Source organism: Prionailurus viverrinus, chromosome A2 (genome assembly GCF_022837055.1).
Source record: "Prionailurus viverrinus isolate Anna chromosome A2, UM_Priviv_1.0, whole genome shotgun sequence".
NCBI lineage: Eukaryota > Metazoa > Chordata > Mammalia > Carnivora > Felidae > Prionailurus > Prionailurus viverrinus.
The window spans coordinates 31,484,246-31,507,906 of NC_062562.1; the positions used below are offsets into that span (position 1 = coordinate 31,484,246).

The 23,661-nt window shown below is 43.2% G+C and overlaps 1 protein-coding gene across 4 annotated transcripts in view; it reads right to left on the reverse strand.

The window, feature by feature from the left end:
* The window catches only part of ADAMTS9 (ADAM metallopeptidase with thrombospondin type 1 motif 9), a 162,490-nt gene that overhangs the window by 131,871 nt on the left and 6,958 nt on the right, over positions 1 to 23,661 (reverse strand). For 3 of the 4 annotated variants that reach the window (XM_047850812.1, XM_047850813.1, XM_047850810.1), the window contains exons 4-5: positions 2,668 to 2,957; positions 97 to 180 (exon numbers count right to left, since the gene is read on the reverse strand). In XM_047850812.1, the coding sequence (XP_047706768.1) occupies positions 97 to 180; positions 2,668 to 2,957 (374 nt within the window). The remainder of the gene's footprint in view (positions 1 to 96; positions 181 to 2,667; positions 2,958 to 23,661) is intronic. The other variant, XM_047850811.1, reaches the window with a different exon arrangement.

Here is a 23,661-nt window from a genome sequence, read left to right on the forward strand (position 1 = left end):
TGCGGAAGAGAATTATGATTGGCCCATTGTGCCGACACCAATTAGATATGCCATTTCGGATACATATACAAGAAAGAAGAAAAAAAACTTTATTACCTGTTCATTATGAATCACAACTAAGTTCACAATAACAATATTAATTAAATTTCCAATACTTGGGTCTTTATAGATAGAGGCTACCTGCAACCGAGATAAATTTTTCAAGGTTAATTGTGAACTCTGTGTAAGCAATAAGCAATACACTTCTTACGCTGGGCTCCACCTCTTGCCACGTTTTCACGTAACATATGCATTTGGTAGTTCTGAATTTGCATTCATTCAACAAACATGTATTAAAACTCTCTTTGAAAAATTCACAGACAGCAGTTTCAGATGATAATGAGACCTAACAAGTCTAAATTTCAAAGTGTTTTCCTTGGAAACTGCATTGCTACGCAACTTGAAAGTTTTCTCTGCCAAAGCACTGGGTATTAATTTTCGATCACTCTTTCATCCCAGTTGAAGCCCCAGATTGCCCAATTATGGAATCTCACAGTGACCACGCGTTTGCTAATATTGCCATTCTTCATGTTTACCTCCCATTTGTGTTCCTCACAAGCTGGTAACCTGTTTTGTTTTGTTTTTTCCCCCAGTATTATCATTAATTATGAGAGCTAACATTCATTGAATGCCTGTTGTGTACCAGATCATTGCTGAAAACTGCACACACATTTGCATTTAGTCCCCACAGCAAAACTCTGAGCTGGGTATTATAATCTCTGTGCAACAAGTAAGGAAACTGAGGCTCAGAGAAATTAAGTAACTGTTCCAAGACTAGACAGCGGTGAGGAGCAGAGCCAGGCTCCATTTGACCCAGAGTCCGGGCTCAAAACTGAAATTCTTCTGAAAGGTCTGAACGTATAGGTTGGAAATGGACTTGACTCAGCACGAAGGCTGATTAGGTTCTCCTTTCCTTCCTCCAAGACAGGAGAGGGCTGGGGCACATGGGATTGAGTGTGGGGAGGGGGGGAGAGGGGAGAGGAGAGGGGAGGCTGGTTGAGGTGTGGGGGGGGGGGAGGACAATGGAGTGGTTCACAGCAGTGAGGGGAAAGACAAAGAGAACCAGAGGCGAGGGCGAGAGAGGAAGAAATCCTAAAGCATAGTTCCCAAACACGGCTGCTTTTCTTATTCTTTTGAGGAATTTATTAAAAGTACATTCTTGTTTACATAACTTAGGGTCAGTCCATTGGAAGAAAAGCTATGTTGAGTCTTAAAATGAATGAGGGGAGATTATATGGGCTGCTAAAGAACAATTCCCAGTATTTTTAAAAGAAAAGAATAATACGTATAACACCGTATATTAATACTCCATTCTGGTTTGAAAAAAAGATACATATGCATACATATTCATCTAAGAAATACCTAGAGTTGTGTTGTCCAATATGGTAGCCATTTGCTACATGTGACCACTAAATACTAGAAATGTGGCTCATCGAAAATGACATGTGGGGTGCCCGGGTGGCTCTGTCAGTTCAGGGTCCAACTCTTGATCTCAGCTCTGGTCATGATCTCATGGTTCCTGAGTTCGAGTCCTGCATCAGGCTCTGCGCTGACATTGCTGAGCCCGCTTGGGATTCTGTCTCCCTCCCCTCTCTACCCTTCCCTACTTGCAGGCACACACACACACTCTCTGTCTCAAAAAAAACAAACATAAAAAAATAAAATGATACGTGCTGTTGAGTGTAAAACACGTATTGAATTTTGAAGACAGTATGAAATAAAAGTAAAGTATTGCATTAGCAAGTTTTGAAACGATAATATTTTGATAGAAAATAAAATACATTATTAAAACTAATTTTACTTTTTTCTTTCCTCACAGAGTGGCTAGAAAATTTAAAAATACATGCGTGGCTTGCATTGTATTTCTACTGGGCAGTGCTGGTTAGAAACATATGCAAAAAAACCTTTTAATAGTTGTCGCCTCTGGGAAGGAACCAGAGTAGGGAAGGACACTTATTTTTCATTAATAGTCTTTGGTTCTGTTGGATTTTTTTTTTTTTTAATAATGCAAACCTATTGATTTCTTGATTCAAACCAAGAGTAGGAAAATAGAGAGGAGAGATTTGAGGGCCTCATCCCAGGGCTATTTCATTCGAATCTTGGGGAAGGGGACAGAGGCACATAGCTGCAGGTCAAAAAGCTCCAAGGTGATTCTGATTCACAAGAAGCACTCAAAAGTCTTACGAGAGACCCGAACCCGCTTGTGCAAGTTTATATGTCACACAAAGAGCACTGGGTTTGGGACGTGGACACTCTACAGGTCACATGCAGTCTCTAAGCCCCTGATCAGCTTTACTTGACCACGGGCAAGTGACCTAAGTCCTCTGAGGCTCAGTTTCTCTGCAAAATGGGGGTGATAAGCTTACCTAGGAGAGTTGCCAGGAGGATTAGAAATGCCACCTTGTCACAATGAAGCACACTGTCTAGCAGAATGAACATTCAGGACGGTAGCCCTTATTGTTCTGACAGAAAGGCAACCAATACATAATCTTAGGTTCTCTTCAGTCACTTGCCTGAATCGTTGAAATGCCAGCCCTGAGAAGGCTCTTCCACAGCACTGGGTGGAAACCCTTTTCCCAAAGGCACATTTAAGGACCTCACAAACCACCTTCTTTTGAATGTACTTACAATTGACATTAAAGTTAAAATATAGTGCTGAAGGTTTGCTCCGTGGTATAAAACCATTTTGTTGTCTGCCACCACCATCACTTCTACAAACCGTGGGTAGGATAAAAAACGTTTTGTTCTTCTGTGGGTCCTCTTTTCCCTCGTGCTGTCCGTCTTGTTACCAGAGGCAGGCAGAGCCTTTGTTGCTAAGCTGCTTTTTAATACCGCCACATCGTCAGCCAGGCTACGCTTCTCTCCCCATTTTCTTGTTCTCATTTTCCTCTTGTCTTCACTGTGACTGTTTTTGCGTTCTGTAACAAATCAGATGGCACATATTATGTCTCGAGCCACATCTATTTCATATTAAGAATGTAATTCGCCACGTCTTAAAATGATGCCTCTGTTGTCAAATTACATACAAAACCGGGTTCTACACCCTGTGGACTCCAGGGGAGAAACTCAATCCGCACTCTCATCTAAATGACGAAGGACCTGAAATGAGCCTCCCCGGAAGCTTCCATAAATGCTCACTTAAGGTATTAGAAAATCAGGCATGGGTTTAAGGGAAACAATTGCCTATGACTCTTTTCATTTAGTAACAAAGTCCTGCTGGGATTTAAGTGGTTTCCATTCGTTGTTCTTTGCCCAGAAGGTACTGAGCTTTAGAGAATGGAAATGGAGATGTCTCATATACACCACTTTTGATATTCAAGGAGCTACAAAATAAAGAGGCCTGAGAGGTGGCAAGGCTAACAGACAATACAAAGGAACTCTAGAAAACGCATGACAAGGTTATTTTTCTATTACTGTCTTAAATAACTGTAATACGTGAAAGGTAAGAATAGAATTACTGCTCTTTGTCGTCATTGAATTTTTAATTAATTTACTTCAGGGCTCAGCTAAGGAAGTGGATTAAATTCAGAGAGTATGAACGGGCCATTGGGGCCGTGATGGATAGTGCCAGAATAGCTCTACTCATTTCTGACTCTTGCCTAGGTACCCCGTCAGTTCTACACAGTCTTGCTGCTCAGAGTGTGGTCCATGGACCAGCACCATTGGCTGCTCCCACAAGCTTGTTAGAAATGTAGACTCTGGCCCCACTCTACACCTGATACATCAGAATCTCCATTTTAACAAGATCTCCAGGTGATTCATATTCATATGCATGTTTTGAGAAGCACGAGTCTGGAACATGGCTTGAAGCTTGTATTGCTGGTGGAAATAATTCAATTTTAAAGTCATCAACCACACAATAAACAGAATAAGCATAAATGTGCCTGCCCAAACAGGCTTGGAGTAAAAACGGAACTTAATCAGTGATGTTGCCTCTCATCTCATAAATATACTCCCAGGTTTTAATGCCACCATCTTGTAGCCTGAAACAGGCAACAGAATTGTACAATGGACAAGTATGCTTACCTAAGACACGAGTGCTAGAATTTATTACGCCAATAACAAAGATTAAACTATAAGTGGTTTCACATTTGAAGGGTTCACATATTTGACCATGAAAACCATTGCTAAAGCAACTGATGGAGGCCAAGATGTGTATTTTGCCCACGATGAGCGTTTTAGCAGTTGTTACAATAGTGAAATTAGTTCATACTGTCAAACAAGTTATATGCGATTCGACCATAGATCACATAACTAGCCCAAAGTCTGGTTCATAGTACGATTCAATATGACATCCTTTTGTTCGGGTCTCCTTCAAGTACATTCATATACGTTATACCCATGCCATATGGGTCATTGGGCTGTCCCTTTTTAAGTCATCAAATGACTACGGAATAGATATTAATCAAGCACCTACTATGGGCCAGGCATTGAACTAGGCTCTTTGGTGTATGTTACCTCACGCTTCCTTTTAGAATGAGAAAATTAACCTCTACTGAGGAAAATAAATCTCAACGAGATTGAGCAACTCGTCCAATGTTACACGCAGGAAGTGGCCATACAAGGTATGAGATGTGAGTTTGATCACTGCCCTGAAAACCGCTTTATCGGGGCAAGATTTCTCAAGACCTGGGGATTGAAATGGGCTCATGGTTTGGTTGCATCTCAACTGAAAAAAAGAGAGCACCTGGATATTTTCACAAAGACTAGCTCTTTACGGAGGCCATGTTGAAAATGGAATGCTTTTTAATATTAAGAAACTGTCATTTACTTTATGAGAAACAAATAATCCTGGTTAATGTCTTCTGTAAAAGCTTAAGACAATTATTGAAATCAGTAAAGTTTCAAAGGTTTTAGAGTCTCGTTTTTTTCTACTATTTCATGAATTTGTACTCTACTCTCTACTATTTTCTTCCATCTACATACAGTGGTTTTGTGTTCTTTTTCTTTTCCAGTGTCTTAAGGAGAAGGTACGATTACTGATCTGAGATATTCTTTTTGAATAGAGCCCTCGATGGTGCTAAAGTTCCCTCTAGCTCTGCTTTACCTGTAACCCAGACATTCTGATGTGTTCTATCTTCACTCTCGTTCACCTCCAAGTATTTTCCAACCTCCCTTTTGACCTATTGGTTATTTCAGCATGGGCCATTTACTTTCCACATTGCTTTGAGTTTCCCACTTTTTAAATGGTTTGGATTTCTACTTTTCATTCCACTGTAGTCAGAGAAGATGCTATGTATTACCTCTATCCTTTAAAATTTATTGAGTTTTTTTTATAGCCTAGCATATGATCTATTCTGGAGAATGTTCCTTGTGCACATGAGAAGAATTTGTGTTCTGCTGTTGCTGGGTAAAGTATCGTATGGGTATCTGTTGGGTGTAGTTGGTTTACACTGTTGTTCAAATTTTCTGTTTCCTGTTGATATTCTGCTTCCCTGGTGTAACCATTATAGAATACGGGGTACTGAAGTTCCAAGAGTTACTGGTGAATTGTCCATTTCCCCCTTTATTTCTGTCGGTTTTTGCTTCATGTATCTTGGTGCTTTGTTATGAAGTGCATCTATATTCATTATGGTTAAATCTTCATAGTGAATTGGCCCTTTGTTAAAATTATAAAACACTCTGACAAGCTTTACTGTATCAATAAAGTAATGTGAAAGCGGCCAGTCAGTATATGATTCCAGTCACGTGAAATGTGACAACAGGCAGAGCGAAAGAGACAGAAAGTAGATTAGTTGCTGGAGGTGGGGCAGGGGTGTGAGTGGTTGATGGCTAAAGGGTATGCTGTCTCTTTTTCAAGTGATAAAGATGTTCTAAAAGTGACTGTGATGATGGTTGCACATATCTGTGAATACGCCAGAAGCCATTAAATTGTATACTTTAAATGGATGGATGGGATGGTAGGTGAATTAGATCTCAATAAAGCCGTTTCAGAAAGAAAATATGTCAGTTTGTGAAAAATAAATAATATTTACTTCAGGTCTTCCTTAAGTATTTTGATTTATCAGGTTTAGTTAGAGAAAAGTATACCTGCAGTGAGAAAACCACTCAGGAAATGCTGTAAAGAATTCACTCTTTTTGACCACTGAGCGGGGAAAATACACTCTCAGAGAATCAACTATCAGGGGACTGGCACATGGAAAATCTGAGGAGGAACTGAGTCGGAGGAGGCACTAACTGGAAACAAAGTACACTTATTTAAATAACAAAGCTGAAGAAGTCAGGCATTTAGTCACAAAGAGACTACAGTGTAAAACAGAGAACAACACACGAAAATTCTAATATTCCTGGAAGACATTTCATTCACAAGTAGTCTGTACATCAAAGAAATAATTCAGTAGGCTTTATGTGGCATGAACAAGCAGGAATAAAATGACTTCTTCGGAATCAAAAATAACATCTTCTCATAGATAATACTTCCCAGCCTTTGACCCATCTGATCTTTTACCCTAATCAGTTAGAATCCTATTTGATGACCTAATTGGCTCGACTAATTCCAACCACATTACCCATTTTAACAGGCAAACTTTAATTTAACATTAAAAAATAGTATGAGCTTTAAAGAGTCAGGTATTCATAATGACTAAAATGCATGGACGTTGTTTTACTGAGAACTGAAAACACAGGAACTGTAACGTGCATACCTACAAATAGAATTTGTAATAACAGCCAAGGATTTCCGCCAAGGGACATACAGGATAAAAAGAAAGTTGCCCACATTTCTCTTTTATGACCTGGTCGCATCATAGAACTGAGGCTAGTGTTTCCAATTTGCAATGTTACTTTCCTACCAGTTTTATCAGAATGGGCTCCATAGTGAAATGTCACCCTGGTGGAAAGCACAGGACAAAAGGCACATTTTTGCTCTTCTGTCCCCTCCTCCCACCACTCCCCCCAAGAAGCTTTACATGTATTAGTACTTTATGTTGAGATATAATTTGTTTACCATAGAATCCACCCTTTCAAAGGGTATAATTCAGTGGTTTTCTTGAGCATATTCATAAAGTTGTGCAACCATCACCATTATCTGATTTCAGAACATTTTCACTGCCCCATAAAGAAGTTCTGTACCCGTTAGTGGGCACTCCCCACTGCCCTTCTCCCTCTAGCCCCTGGAAATCACTAACTTATGTATCTATGGATTTGCCTATTCTCTCATGTCATACGGACGGAGTCATACACGACGTGGCCTTTTGTGACTGGCTTCTTTCACATTTTATTTATTCGTTTATTAATTGGCGGCATTTGGGTCTAACAATCCAATTGGGTAATTCTACTAGGACCGTGAGCGTACAAGTTTTTGTGTGACCATGCTTACGTCTCTCTTCGGTATGTACCTAGAAGGAGAACTGTTGTGTTTACCATTTGGAAGAACTGCCAGCTTGTTTTCCAAAGTGGCTGTACCATTCTCTTGCCTCTTCTTAAAGTTCAAATATGACACTCAGAAATAGGAGATCATTTTTTCAAGATGGTTCTCCTTCGAGGATTCCTCAAAAACTCATCACATTCACTTAACGAAATAACTCAGGAGCGACCCGTACGCATTCAAATCTTAAAAGAGTGCGTTGAGCAGAAGAAGATATACCGTTGTCAAATAAGCACACGAAACTACGCTCAGCATCGTACATTATCAAGGAAATGCAAATTAAAACAACATTAAGATATCGCCACACGTCATTTACAACGGCCAAAATCTGGAACACGGACAACGCCAAATGCTGGCAAGGATGTTAACAACGGGAACTCTCATTCACTGATGGTGGGAATGTAAAATGGCACAGCCACTTTGGAAGACAGTTTGTCAGTTTCTTACAAAACGAACCATACCACATTATGTACCAATCAAGCTCCTGGGTATTTACCCAGAGGATTTGTTCACAGAAAAACCTGCACATGGAGGTCTATGGCTCCTATTCATAATTGCTAAACTTGGAAGCAACCGAGATGTCCTTCGGTAGCTGAATGGATAAATAAACTGTGACACAGCCAGACAATGGAACAGTATTTAGCGCTAAAAAGAAATGAGCTAGCAAGCCATGTAAAGACATGAAGGAACCTTGAATGCATACTGCTAAGTGAAAAAAGCCAATCTGAAAAGGTTATACGCTGTACTGATTCCAACTACGTGACATTGTGGAAAAGGAAAACTATGGCGAAAGTAAAATATCAGTGGTTGCCAGAGGCTGGGGCACGAAGGGATGGGTGGGCAAAGCACAGAGGATATTTAGAACAGTGAGAGTACTGTGTATGAAATCATAATGATGGATACACGTCATTTTATGCATTTGTCGAAATACAGAGAATACAAAACACCAAGAAGATATCATAATATAAATATGGACTTGACGTGATTAAGATATAATCATTATGGTATATCAATGTAAATTCATCAACTGTAAAAAATGTACCCTCTGGTGAGAGATGTTGATGGTAGGGGAGGCTATACAGGCCCGAGGGTAGGGGATGTATGGGAAATTTCTGTACCTTCCTCTCATTTTGCTATTAAAACTGCTCTATAAAATAGACTTAAGACAAAAACAAACAAAAAAAAACACGAAAAAGCATAAGGAAATGCACATTTGCATTCAGAGAAAAGTGCAATATTTTGCAGTCTGCACCCTTGCAAGCACACGGAAACAAATGAGGCAGTTAAACAGCTGGAGGGGGCAGGGGTGTGTTTCCTAAGGCCACATCATAAGCACTCAAGTTGTAACATTTTGTAACAAGAAGATGAGTTAATATTGGCTTTTCCAACTGCTTTGCATTGCTGACCACTAAGCGGAACCAGTGATGCTTACACCAGCACAGAGTTCCAAGATCTCATGCACTGAAGGGAGCACGCTTCAAGCCCTATTTGACTTTGGGCAAGTATCCCACCCTCCCGCCAATGCCCACCTTTCACTCTCCATTCTCTCACTTATAAAGCTCAGTAAGAACAGTACCCATTTCATAGACTTGTCTGAGGAATAGTTGGAGGTCATGCGTATAAAGTGCCTAGCACATAGGAAGCAACCAGTAAGTAGAGTTATTCTTTCTATTCTTTTTTACAAGTCATAAAGGACTTCAAGGAACCATTTAAGGGAGAGTGACTACATAAAAACAATTATCTGGGGTACAGTAACAATTCCACAGATATAAGCTGTTTGTACCCTTAAATGATCTTTTCTAAGTCACTTCTCTGGACCTCAGTTTCCTGACCTCTTAAATGGGCATGTCAGGGCATGCTCCTGTGTTAAGGTGGTCTTGAGAATTAAATAACAAAGTATATAGAACATTCCTTATATGTTACATGTGGAATTTTAAAAAATTACTTCTTGAACATCTAATCTGTGAAGGTATTGAGCTAGGTAAGTTGAAATAAACAGTATCAACAACAAAACAAAAATAAAACTTGGGGCCAATCCTTAAAAAAATTATATTATAAAAATTCAAGATGGCGGGACGCCTGGGTGTCTCAGTCAGTGAAGCATCTTGGTTTCGGCTTAGGTCATGATCTCATGGCTCATGGGTTCAAGCCCTGCTTGAGGTTCCGGGCTGACAGCAAGGGGCCTGCTTGGGATTCTTTCTCTCACCCTCCCCCTATGCCCCTCCCCTGCCTGTGCTCTCTCTCTCTCTCTCAAAATAAATAAATGAACTTAAAAAAAAAATTAAGATGCTTTCATTATTTAAAACCTCACAGTAAAAAAAAAAAACTGTAACATTTGGCTATTTTTGGTAAAAAATATTTTAAAGGCGCTTCATGTCACATTGCCATACAATAGAACGCATATGGCATTACAAAAAAACTGGAATCATTTTAGAAACTAACATTCAAGCCTTGTTATTCAGCAGTCACTCAATGAGAGTTTCATGTCCGCCGGGGTTGGGCTAAGGAGACTCAAACGTTAACTTGAACAGTTGGGAAGTTAATTATTGCTCTCTATTTTCAGAAGGTTTATCAAAATTTAACTGAACTTCCTTAAGGCACTGAGCCACCTTGTGACCTCATGGTCTAAGTGGGCAGAGAAATCATAGCACAGAACCAAAGGGAAGACTATGCCTCCCTTCTGCTCCACCCTGGCCTGGCAGCCAAAGGAAACCGGACAGGAATCTGTGGGTCCTGTTCCTGGCTTCTGGAGGCAGACCAGCCCCGGTTTGTGGCCCTGCCCGAGCACTCTTATAACTGCCCTTTGTGCCTCAAAGCCTCAGTTCCCTCATCTGAAAAATGAGGATAATAACAACAATTGTAATAGCAAGAACAGCACATTGAAGGGTAACTGTGAGGATAGAAAGAGAGGGTGTCCAAAACATCCTCAGTGCAAAGCACGGCATGCAGGAAAGATCCGTTAAGTATTTAAGGTGATAATAATGATGAATTGATGTCTTTACTAGTTGTTTGCAACAGATCTCCTCTTTAGGAATTCGCGTGCTGATACTAAGGTTTCTCAAGGAAAACAGTTCTATTTCAGAAAGACTCTTCTACAGGAAAGAAGGGAGGGTGGGGGAGGGGACCAAAGGGTGAAGGGCCGGTCCCTGCTCCAGTGGGACATCCGGTCCAGTGACAAGCACACGCGCACTGATAGGGGGAAGACAGTCTGAGATGTCACGGGATGGAAACAAAGGCCACAAACGCTTCCATCTCTCCACTGACTCCAAGAGCTGATAACATACCAGGAAGAAAAAGGAGAGGCCAGTGGCATTGCCCAGACTGTCTTTGTTCTCGTCAGATCTAAGATCTGCATTACTCCCGTCTGTTCAAAGGGTTCATGAAGCCTTCAGACAGAGATCCGGCTGGAGAGAAAAAAGTCTATTGGGACCAGAGGACGATGGATAAACAAGACCCGTGGGGGGGGGGGGGGGGGAGGTAAAACATAAAAAGAAAAACGGCCATAAAACCAATGAATGTTCTAATAATAAAGAACAATGAGTTTGCAGCAAGTGGGTATGGAAGGAGCTGGGGGGTGGAGGGAAGACTGTCCCGGATGAATGAAAACTCACCAATGTTTAATTTTTTTAAAGGTCCTCAACTTGCTGGCTTTAAAAGCAAGAGTGAATCCCCAGATACTCACTGGGATATGTCAAACCCATTTCTCTGTACAAACGGTGAGCTTTGGGGAAAACACAAATGGCGCGCACAGTGTCCCGTGATGCTCTGTGCTCAGTGCCGGCAGGGAAATACGTGCAAAGGGCAGTGGTGGAAGACAGTTTGCTAAAACTCCTTTTGGCTGGCCAGAACCTCTGTGAGCTATGTTCCCCTGAGAGTGGTTCATGGGACATTAGTCCCAGAACATATTTCCAGAACCGAATAATGTAGGTTTGCAAAACATTACATGCAGCATTTCCATCTGGGACTTTCTCCATGCTCCTTAGCATTTTAAGAACACCAAGTCTTGCAGGGAAGAACCCCGTTTACATTTGTTGAACCACATAAGAGGGAAACTTACGGGCTCTTGGCGAGGTTACAGGGCAGGTGAGGGGGACTGACCCAGTCCTGGAAAGATAATGGAAAGAAGTGTATTGAGGAACTTTCCTCTGGGCGGGGGCCGGTGGGGGGGAGGGCGGTGGCAGAGAAGGGGATGCCATTGGAAGAAAACACTTGAGAAGCTTTCTTGCAGAGTTCAAGGGGATCGGGTGGGTTGTGGGCTGTGGGTGGTGGGAGGCACGTCTGAGGGTCCTCACACTATCTTCCAGCGGGTGGGTGCCTCCAGCCAAATGGGGAGACTCGGGGCACTACACCCAAAGGCCCAGCTTCCACATTCAACAGCTGCCCCTTCCGCATTCAACAGCCTGCACCTCATTCAACAAAAGCAGTGACAAGGGGCTCCTGGCACAGTAACACTGGCTGACGTTTGTTGAGTGGGTTTCTCTGTGTCAGGGGCTCTTCTAAGCACTTCATATCGATTAACTAGATCATTCCTCCAAGCAACCAGATATGGGAGGGACTATTCTATCCATTTCAAAATGAGGAAACTGAGTCATACTTGAAATAACTTGAGAAAATATTTAAAGAATATCTATTTGACGTAGTATAACATGCTGAACATACCCAGGCCTGCATTTCACTAAGAGACTGTTTGGTTTTACTATTAATATCCTGCAAAAGACTCTTCTGGAAACGTTGGTTTTGACTCATTCCATTCTCTCCGCAGTAAGGGGAGCCTGGCCTTTCTGGCGGTGGGGTGCCAGCCGCCCACAGCCACCCTGTGCTATCTGCAGCCTCCTTTGGATGGCCGCCTCCCAGGCCCCTTTGTGACACAGCTTGGGACCTTCTAGGCCAGCACTTTCCAGAAGAAATAAAATGTGAGCCACACATGGAAGTTAAAATTTTCTAGTAGCACATTTTAAAAACACCAAAAGGAACAGATGAAATTAATTTTGATATTTTCTATTTAACCCCATATATCTAGAATATTATCATTTCAACATGTGGCACTAGGCCACATTTCAAAGGCTCAGGAGCCACATGGGGCTGCTGGCTGCCATTATAGAAAGGTCCTTTCAAGGTGCTCGCAGAGTGAATACCGGATCCGACATGCTGTGCCAGGGAAGTTTGGGCTTGGGACTCAGAAGGACCTGCGTTTAAATCTCAGTTTCTCCACATTCAAGCTGTGTGACTTTAGCCAAGTCATTTAAGGTCTTTGTGCCTCCGTCTTGTCATCTGTGAAATGGGGATAAGAAAGTTCCTCCCTAACAGGGCAGTGGGGAGGATTCAATGACTTCATACACACAGAGGAACGACAAGGGCCAGGCTGTGTAAAGGCTCTAAGGGCCTTGGTTCTGGGGTGCCTCGTGACTAAAGATGAGCAGCCCCGAAGGCTGCAGAAAAGAGGTGGCCCCAGGGCTTGCTGCTATCTGACCTTTCACTGCAGCGGCAGTGGCTCTCCAGCTGAATGTGGTGCCTGTGGGGGGTCGAGGTATCCCTCCCCTGTCAGAGATTAAAGAGCAGTTGGCCCTGCAACTCTTTAAAAAGGCTTCTAGGCAACTCCTCGGGGGCATATCTCCCACATTCCTTTGATACACATCTCCCAGTTTACACACGACTGAGGACTAGCTTCCACACCACAGCCCGGACTACACATCCTTTCTCCTCCTCATGTCCATGTCTCAGCCACCACGGAAATGAGTGGTCACAGGGACACAGGCTAATCTGATTACAAGTAGAACCACCTGGAACCCTCCGCAGTCACAAGCCACCCTCCTGCAAGCACCCTGGCCCAGCTCAGATGTTCTGTTGCTTTAAATTCAGCTGTTGCTTTAATCCCCTACATGAATTAAGAGCCTGCTATCTCTCCCTATAGCCTTGAGATAGCTTCCTAAAGGATCTCAGTAGTTTATTCCTCATTATCCTTACGCATCAAATAAATCCAGTGATATTCCCAAATCTCATTTGAGGTGCACTTTGGAACATCGCCTTTCCAAGCGCGGCTTCCACCAACGGCCTTCCCTTGACCTGCAGCTTGGAAAGTACACAGGACGCAGAAGTAAGAGGCCTGTGCTCAGGGCCCAGTTTTTCATTCACCCTACTTCCAAGATTACGAATCCCTTCAAAATGCTGAGCCTTGATCCTCTCTGATCCAGAAAAAGAAGGAATGGAAAAGAAATTCTCTCTAAAGTTCCTTCCAGTATTAAAAAATTGTGAGTTCTAATCTTTTATAAGATAAAAGCAAATAATGCTGAAAAATGAACTCCTAGGATTCAACACAGGCTAAACCCACCACAGTGTCCTCTCCTGGTCAACTGACACTTGGAAAGAGGGTGTCAAACAGACAGCCAAACAGGGGGCAGGGTGGGAGGGTGGAAGGAGCCAGAGTAAATCCAGAGCAGAGAGACACCCACAGAAAAGAAGTGGGTGGCACCTTATGTTCAAGGGAAGTGCAGTGTGTGTGTGTGTGTGTGTGTGCGCACGCGCGTGCGCATGTCTCCATTATTCACTGCACATTTTCTATTTGGCACCTGCTAAAACAGATAATAGTTGCTGAAAACCATTTCCATTCTCTCTAATCTAACTTGTTAGAGTGGAAAGGCATCAAATGTGAGAATTAGGAAATTGGCTTACAAGAAAAAAAAAAAAAAAACAGCACATCATCAGGAAACTTTGGAAAAGGCTTAAACTGTCCCCGGAGCAACTTGGGACTAATGGAGTCCTGTCTCTCATTCCACACACCACAGGCCAACTGCTATCTTCAACCCCCTGCTCTGATTCTAACGTCCCACGAGAGATGAAGAGTAATAAATCAGCAAGCATTGCACCAACATTTACCCCTTGCTTTTGCTCCTTCTCAGAGCCCACCACCTGCAGGTACACAAAGCATCGTATCTTGCATTTCCTTATGCTCCTTTTTGGGGTATTCAGAATGCTTCATATTTATTGATTCGCAACTGTACAGAATGCCCATGCAGAAGTCTGGCCCAGACAGGAGCCGACTTTGGCTACTCACAAATGGCTACAGTAACGATTCTGTAATGATCTGAGTATCAAAGAGAGCCTAACTTTGGCAGATACAAAGTTAAACCGTTTAAATCTCAACTGCATGATAAAATAGCCCTTCATTGAACAAGTGGGTTTATTCCCTCATATGAAGAGAACTAACAGGTTCTACAGCATCTTACTTCAAAAAGACGGCCCATTCAGGTCAGATGAAGAGTCTGAGCTCCGCCCCGATGAACCCCAAATACTTCTTCCCTCTGTTAGTCTGCACGCCTGACCAATTTCCCTCTGGCCCTGACCAAAGCCTTCTGAAGTTTCTTACATCTCTTCTTGAGAAGGAGGCGTGCATCTAAACTTGTTTCAGGGGCTTACCGGGAAGATAAACACATTGGCCAGGTATTCTACGACCCTTTTTTCCTCGACCGACAATGGGTTTCTGAAGCAAAGTGATAGGAACAACCAGGAATGATGACAGGTGACAAGGAAATCAATCTGGGGCTCAAAGTAAAGCAGGGAGCCCTCATGCTATCTCTGGTTCCAGAAGCTTACCAAAAGTGCCAAGACAGGAGGCAGGAAAGCAGGTCATACATCATGGGGTCCTAATTTCAGGCCCAAACCTAACGTGCCACTTGACAATTCCCAATTGCAAACTGACTCTCACAGGCTTCCAACACAGGTGAGTACAATCCTTGAATGGCAGACAAGGGAGTCTTAGTAAATACTGTAAATCGAGGATCTTTCTATTGGTAGGTTTAAAAAAAGAAGAAAGAGGGTTATCAAGGTACTCCAGATAAAGGGGCAAAAATCAACCCAACCAAGCTGCCTTTTGTGCTCAATGAAATTACTCTGATAAGTGGCTCATTCCTGGTAGCTTTGTTCTTGGTACCTGCTCTGGGTTTAGGGCTGACCCAGGTCTTTCAAATGGCTGCAAATGCAGACCGACCTTAGGACGACAAAGAGGAATCAGTGAATAAAAGAACTGGAAAGGGGGGAAAAGACCACGGGGAGCAAATCTAACCTAGAAGGAAAATAGTAATTTAGTAAGGATGACACTGGCAACGAAGTGAAAAGTTATTTAAGAGATAGAACAACCAACCGCGACAGGGGGAGCTGATTCAGATCACAGCCTAAATGAGGGGACTTGAAGGAGGCATTTCAGGGACAATTAGGAACATTTTATAAACAGGCACTGTTCAGGTTATATGGAGCGATTATTGTTGATTTTGCTCAGCACGGTATATTTACATTACAGTTACGGAAGAAAGTATCCTCGTTTTTCAGAGATGTCCATGGGAGTATTCAGAGAGGAAATGCCATGGTACCTGGGTTTCCTTTAAAATAGTCCAGCAGAGAGAAAAAATAAAAAGCATACACGGAAAAAATCTTTGCTATCATTACGGGTAGATGGGTTCATTTACAATTACCTCCACCTGTTTATGTGTGCTTATACGTTTCTTAATAACGTGCTTTTTAAAAGACACCAGGGAGGGTCGAGGGCCGGGGGGCATTTGGGTGGCTCAGTCAGTCAAGCGTCTGACTTCGGCTCAGGTCATGATCTCGCGGTTCATGAGTTCAAGCCCCGCGTCAGGCTCTGTGCTGACAGCTCAGAGCCTGGAGCCTGCTTCAGATTCTGCGTCTCCCTCTCTCTCTGACCCTCCCTCCCCTCTCTCTAAAATAAATAAATAAATAAATAAATAAATAAATAAATAAATAATAAAAAAGACATGATGGAAAATTTTGAAATGAAAGAAAAAAAAAACACTGCCTGTATTAGAAGTTTCTTTTTTATTATCCTTTCATTTTGTTGTATAGCACTATTAACACTGATGTTTTTATTTTTTTTTTTTAATTTTTTTTTTTTAACGTTTATTTATTTTTGGGACAGAGAGAGACAGAGCATGAATGGGGGAGGGGCAGAGAGAGAGGGAGACACAGAATCGGAAACAGGCTCCAGGCTCTGAGCCATCAGCCCAGAGCCTGACGCGGGGCTCGAACTCCCGGACCGCAAGATCGTGACCTGGCTGAAGTCGGACGCTTAACCGACTGCGCCACCCAGGCGCCCCAACACTGATGTTTTTAAAAAGCTGCCACAAAGAAGATAAAGCTGAGGGAGGAGGCTCAAGAATTCAGTTATTTAAAACAGTAATTTTCTAGTAATTTGCAAAGAGAGAGGCCATTGCTTATTGCCTAATGCATCGGACTATGCATTAGATATAGTCATTGAAGAATATATCAAAGAGAAAAAAAGGTATACAGACTGACGAGGAACAAAAAGGTGTAAGTGACAGGAAATTAAGCCAAAACAATAAATCCCAAATGGTGGAAACTATCTTTAAAGATTCAAACAGCCCTGTGTTTGAGGGCTGTTTCCCTTACACAGTGCACACAAGTTCACTGACCGCTTGGAGTTCAGCTTTCTTATTTGTAAAAGGGAGTAACTGAGGCATCTTCTTTGCAGGGAGCTGTTGTTGCAGGACTAACTGAAAGAACCCACGGCGTGCCCAGCACAAGGCTCCTTGACTGTTGCCCATTCTTACATTCACAGGCCGAACAGCCCAAAGAAAGGATGTGAAGATACAGAGAGTGTGTGGGAAGACGAAGGCAGGCCGGCTTCTCACAGAAGTAACTAATTAGCCAACAACCACTGACCTGCTTGAGCCCGGGCAGGAGCGTGAGGTCAGCCAACGCTTCTGTTGCATCCTGGAACCCTCAAGCTGTCCCAGAATTGTTTACCTAAAGCCCCCCTTGGAGGTCTGCCCTTAGCTCTGTCTCTCACTCCATTTGGGCCCAACTCTTCACGGCAGCTAATCTAATCAGCTAATCTATGCTAAATTATTAATGGGATCCCAGAGGTTAATGAGTAACAAGGATACTCTCCAACAGAGGCAAGCTGCAGACCAAGGCCTCAGCGAGTCATTAGAGTCTCGGTGGGAATTCCGGGCATCAGGCAGCCCTCCTCCAATCCTATCAAATTATAGGCAAGCGTGTTAAAAATCCTGCCAGCAAAAGTAATCCATATCCGAATGCAAACGAATCAACAAAGGACAGAGCAAAAAACCCTCCAAGTACACCAGCACAAAATGGTTGTAGGCATTGGTGTGTTTTCAAGTTTTGTGTCCTTGGGCGAGCCCACTGGATGCACTTCTCTGTGTCCCCATCGTGCCAGGTGCACCATGGAGGTCGAGGTAAGGATTAAATTACGCAATCCATGTAAAGCACTTGGAACAGTGCCTGCCACACAATACATGCTCAACAAATGTCAGCCGTTGCTGATATCATTTGGACTTGTATGTTCAATGGAGTTAGGCCCACAGTGCAGCACACTGGAATTAGATCTGGGTTCAAATGTCAGGCCCACTTCCCCCTAGCTGTGTGACTTTGCACAAGCGGTTCGGCCTCTCTGAGCTGTAATTTTCTCAAATGTAAAATAAGGATAATACCTACCCTATAGGGTTGATGACCAGATTTCAAGTGCTAACACATGGAATGTGGGTAGCACACATAAAGCCCTAACAAAGGATGTCTTGAACCATCATCTTGTGTTTTCCAGCGTTTTTGACTGCACCCTTGGGAGTCAAACCAACAGGTGACCAGACATTCTAGGGGACAGAGTCTCCAGTGCCTCATGGAGACTAAGCCATGGTAATCCCTGGGTATGTCCAACAGGCACAAGGCAGTTTAGCTGGGTTGAGATGGAGCCTCAGCTTTGATCGGTCCCGATGTCCCAAGGAAGTAGACACAAGGCAGGATTTTCATCTGTCTGGCTACTAAGACTGTCTCATTCAAAAAAAAAAAAAAATGCATGGGATCATGGCTTGGCTGTTGGTATCTGGTGACAAATGCCATGGGGCTACAAAATAATTACATGCCAGTATCCTCATTTCTCTTTTAACTGTATTTTCTGATTATAAAATTACTATAGAATTATGTCAGAAATATAGGCATTTAAAATAAAAAGACAGCCTATGTTCCTGTCAACCACAAACAATCCCTTTTTAATATTTCGGTGCATACCGGGGGCACCTGGGTGGCTCAGTCAGTTAAGCATCCCACTTCTGCTCAGGTCCTGATCTCATGGTGAGTTCGAGCCCCGCGTTGGGCTCTGTGCTGACAGCTCAGAGCCTGGAGCCTGCTTCGGATTCTGTGTCTCCCTCTCTCTGTCTCTTCCCCACTCACACACTGTCTCTCTCTCTCTCTCTCTCTCTCTCTCTCTCTCTCTCAAAGATAAGTAAACATTGGGGCGCCTGGGTGGCTCAGTCGGTTAAGCGTCCGACTTCAGCTCAGGTCACGATCTCGCGGTCCGTGGGTTCAAGCCCCGCGTCGGGCTCTGGGCTGATGGCTCACAGCCTGGAGCCTGCTTCCGATTCTGTGTCTCCCTCTCTCTCTGCCCCACCCCCGTTCATGCTCTGTCTCTCTCTGTCTCAAAAATAAATAAACGTTAAAAAAAAATTTTTTTTAAATAAAAAAGATAAGTAAACATTAAAAAAAATTTCTGTGCATACTGCTTCAGATTTTTCTCAATACACACATATACCACCACACTGTTGCCATTTCAAAAAAATGAGATCATACCATACCTACTAACTTATCATCTGCTTGTTCACTATATGTATATACATATATATATACATATATACATATATATACATACATATATATACATATATATATCATACATATATATACATATATAAACATACATATACATACATATATATACACATATATATCATACATATATATACATATATAAACATACATATACATACATATACATACATATATATACCTATACACATACATATATATGTGTGTGTGTGTGTGTGTGTATTTGTTAACATAAATCTGTATGCTTATTTTTGATGGCTGCATAGGAATCCATGAAATGTATACCTCATAAATATTTGATCTATCCTCCGACTGAGAGGCACTTAGGGTTTTCCATCCTGCTGCTATAATAAACAACACCATATTAAGTATTCTCCCACAAACATCCATACACAATTGTCCAATTGTTTCCTTAGAAGTGGCATCGATGGGTCAACGAGTATATAATTCTTAAATGCTTTAAATAAAACAAAACAAAAGCAGGCTTGCCGAGATGGGAGGGCGAGAGAGGTATTCTAGTAACGGAAAAACACTGCCGTTTAGGCCCAGTCAAACAAAACGGCCTTGTGTCGGCCTTCTCCCCTGCCTTTCTCTCTCTCTCATCTACCAGGAAGCACGTCGGTCTCACTGATAAGAGCAACTAAATCCTCTTGTGCAAAATTCAGAGTCAAACGCAGAGTGTCCGTGAGACAGAACTTGGGGTTTCATCTGGAAAAGCCACGTGAAGGATCAGCAGGAAGCGGCTTGTAAAAGGCAATAAGCTCCTGAATGGCTCCCCTGAGCTTGCCACTTGGTCCCCCTGGTGTGTGGGGGCACACAGGCCGTCAGCTGGATGAACCCTACTGAGGACCCGCTGCGTAGGGGACCGTGAAATGACAAGGGCATGCCACAGGAGGGAGAAGATGCCCACAGCCCATTCGGAAGCCTGAGCAACTTACAAACAGGAGGACAATCACAGATAAATGCAGACACACTCAACTGGCCCAAACGTATACACACAGACATAACCAATGATGCCAAAACAGAGACACTCTCGCGAGGGCAGCCACCGGGCCGAGAGGAACTTGCAAGAGATGAGTTTTTACAATGCTGCATTAGGTACAGAAAAAAAAGAAGCTGAGAGAAAGGGCTCTCGGCCCCACCACTTGCTGGCAGGGTGACCTTGGGCAAGTCCCATAAGCCCTTTATGACCTGGTTACCAAGAAGCTCTAAGCTTAATCACGGGAACCCGATTAGCTCTGGGTTTTGGTATTTTGAGTTTTCCTTTCCTTGCTGTGTTGTTTCAATTTCTGTTTTCATGATTCTTCTTTCTAGCCCACCATTCAGTGATTGCCTACCATCTGCTAAACACTGTCCTGGGAGCTTTCATTATTTCATACTCATTTAGTCCTAACTACACCCTTGAAAGGTATGTGTTATTCTTACTTTATGCTCTAAATATGCTGGAGGTCACACGGCTGACTGGAATAAAGATGGTTCCTGGTTTTATCCTCATGGCACAGAGGGGTTAGTAAATACGTTAAGGCTGAATGCACACATGAATGAATAAATTAAGTTGTTGACTCCCATCTGAACCCATGAAATTTTCACTACATAAGACTCCCTTCTGCACGTGTCTTTTCAACATAATTTATCTCAGAATCTGTTCCTTGAAAATCAGATATACATCAAGAATCAGAAATGAGCAGGACTCACAATCCATCTGTAAGGAGCAGTGTGACAGTCACAGTGCCTGGCCCTGGGCAGACTCCCAGCAGCCAGCAACTAAAGGGTTAACGCCCAGCTCAGCAGGGGACTTCCAGGAGCCTGCTCCAAGGCTAGGGCTATCTTAGATTCTGAGGGGCTGGTGTTGAATGTATAGAGTATCACTCCTAGAAATAAGTAACTTAACATCCCAGGACTACCGTTTACTCATCTGTACAGAATATTCGTTTGTTGGCCTAGGGCTAACAATTTAAATTTTCCTCCAGAAAATCTTCTGTCATCCCAAGAGAAGAACTAGAAAGCAGTGATGAAGAACACCAAGGGTGCCTGGGGGGCTCAGTTGGTTGAGCATCCGACTTCAGCTCAGGTCATGAGCTCAAGGTTCATGAGTTTGAGTCCCATGTCGGGCTCTCTGCTGTCACAGAGCCTGCTTCAGATCCTGTCTCTGTCTTTCTCTCTGCCCCTTCCTGGCTTGCACACACCTCTCCCCCACCGGCCTGAGCGCTCTCTCTCCCCTTCTCAAAAATAAACACTAAAGTGGGTCACCATGAAAACGAAACAGAACAAAAGAACCCCAAGTCCAAAAGCAAGTGGCAAGCAATGGATAGTGGTTATTGCCTTAAATCCCACGTTAGCACGAACTCTCACGTTTATCTGAACTTCTGGGTCCCATAGAGCACTCGGTAAATCCCAGGTTTCTTGCTCCTTCTCACCAGCCCGAGACAGAGGTTGGTTTTATTGTTGTTGCTGTTGTTTTAAAGAATCTGCGTTTGTTTGAGGTTCCCAGGATACTTCTAAAGTTTACTCTGGGCTACTAACCACTGCTCTGGGGAGAAATCCCTACAGGTGAATGGATTGATACTGGTAGAGGATATTTTCTGCTCTGACCAGAGAGGCTTCTCCCACCCCCCACCTACTTTCACTCCCTGTGCACAGGCTACCTGGTTTTGAAGGTTTCCAAGACCTGCCACTCTGTTCCTCTAATGGCTGCTGGTGAATTGTGCCATATTCCAAAGTTCTCTCCAACTGTTCTGAGCCTCATGCATCTGTATTCAAACAAGGGTTGCAGAAGCAGCTGGAAGAGAGAAACCAGAATGGCAGCAACCAGTCCAGCAGCAACATTTGGAAGAGCCGATCAAAGTGCTGGGCTCCTGATTCATCAGGAGTGAAGGAAAGGCAGCCATATTGGTCCCTGGCAAGGACAAACCAGAAGGAACACTAAGTTGGCACCAGTGATTTGGATGGTGGCACACTGAGGCCGCCAAACCAATAATGACTAGAACGCAAATAACTCCTGTGAAAACTTGAGGCATCTTCTCTTGTCCTCAATCTGCACCTTTCGAGAGTCCCCTGTTCTGTTTTCAACAGGACTTGACAATGACTCGTCCTCTAACCCAGGAAACCAAATGTCCGTTGACTCAGGTAATTAACTTTTAAAAAACAAACTCTGAGGGTTTTCTGAACGAGAGCGTCAAGTAAGACTTCTCTCTCTTTCTGTCACAGCCAACACGCGCACGCACGCGCGCACACACACACACACACACACACGTGCACAGACAAAATGGGTCACGGGATAAGACAGACATGGGCTGTCATGATGAAGTAGCTGTGAGACCTGACCCAAGTTGCTTCATCTCTGCTCCTCTGCCAGGTACAATGGGGTAAGGATGGCACCCGCCTCATAGGGTTGTGGTAAGGATTCAGGGAAGTCGTGAAGGGAAAGGGCTTTGCACAATGCCAGTGCAGAATAGGACCTTCACAGCCGGAAGGCTTTTGTTTGTTGGTTTGGTTTTGTTTTAAATCTTGGTTTGCTGTCCCTTTAGGGCAGAAGAATGTCACCAGGTGCCACTGTTCAATAAACTGATCAATGAACGTACCAGTTGGGTATCTTTCGAACATACATTAGTAAGATAAAAGGGGAGGAATCACATCTTTCCTCTCTATCACACGCTATGTATAGGTTTGTACACATATATAAGATGAACACTTGCTAATTCTGATATGGAAAGTCAAGAAGCAAAGGACACTGTTCTCACGAGCGTGGTCCAAACAACCGCTAAAGTTAATGGCAGCCAGGAAGGGCGCAAGTTGCTGGCACTATTGTTTCTGAGCACACCACTCTTTCCACCGGCTCTCCCTCGCCCTGGCTCTCCAGTGAGTCTAACTGACACGATATTTCACTTATATTCCATTTAGCCCTGGCAGTGGGAACACGGTGCGACATGAGCTACCACACCACACAACTTATGACATGACTACTCCAGGTCATAAGGAGCCAGTGTTATCTTTCACTGAAAGATTTCACTTTAGAAATCACAATTCCAGGACGCAATAGGATACCACCGTGTCACAGCAGAAGAACCTGATACAGATAATAGGATGAGATAAGGACTCACTTGGGAAGCATTTTGGGAACCCCCTGCCGGTTTTGAGCTCTATTTCGGAGATGCCAGAAAGACCCTGGGAAGTTATATGATTTGGAGAAGCAGCTTTTAAAAAATAAAGAAGAGGAAGAAGGATAAAGTTTCAGAAACATAAAGTCGGAAGAACAACAACAACAAAAAGAGTATTTTAACAAACATCCTAAAACAGGATCAAACTGAAGGACAATCTTTTTTTTTTTTAATTTTTTTTAACGTTTATTTATTTTTGAGACAGAGAGAGACAGAGCATGAACAGGGGAGGGTCAGAGAGAGGGAGACACAGAATCTGAAACAGGCTCCAGGCTGTGAGTGGTTAGCACAGAGCCCGACGCGGGGCTCGAACTCACGGACCGCGAGATCACGACCTGAGCCAAAGTCGGATGCTTAACTGACTGAGCCACCCAGGCGCCCCTGAAGGACGATCTTTAGTGATAAGCTGAGAAAGTGACCAGGCTTCAAAGCGGGTGAAGAGTTGCCTCA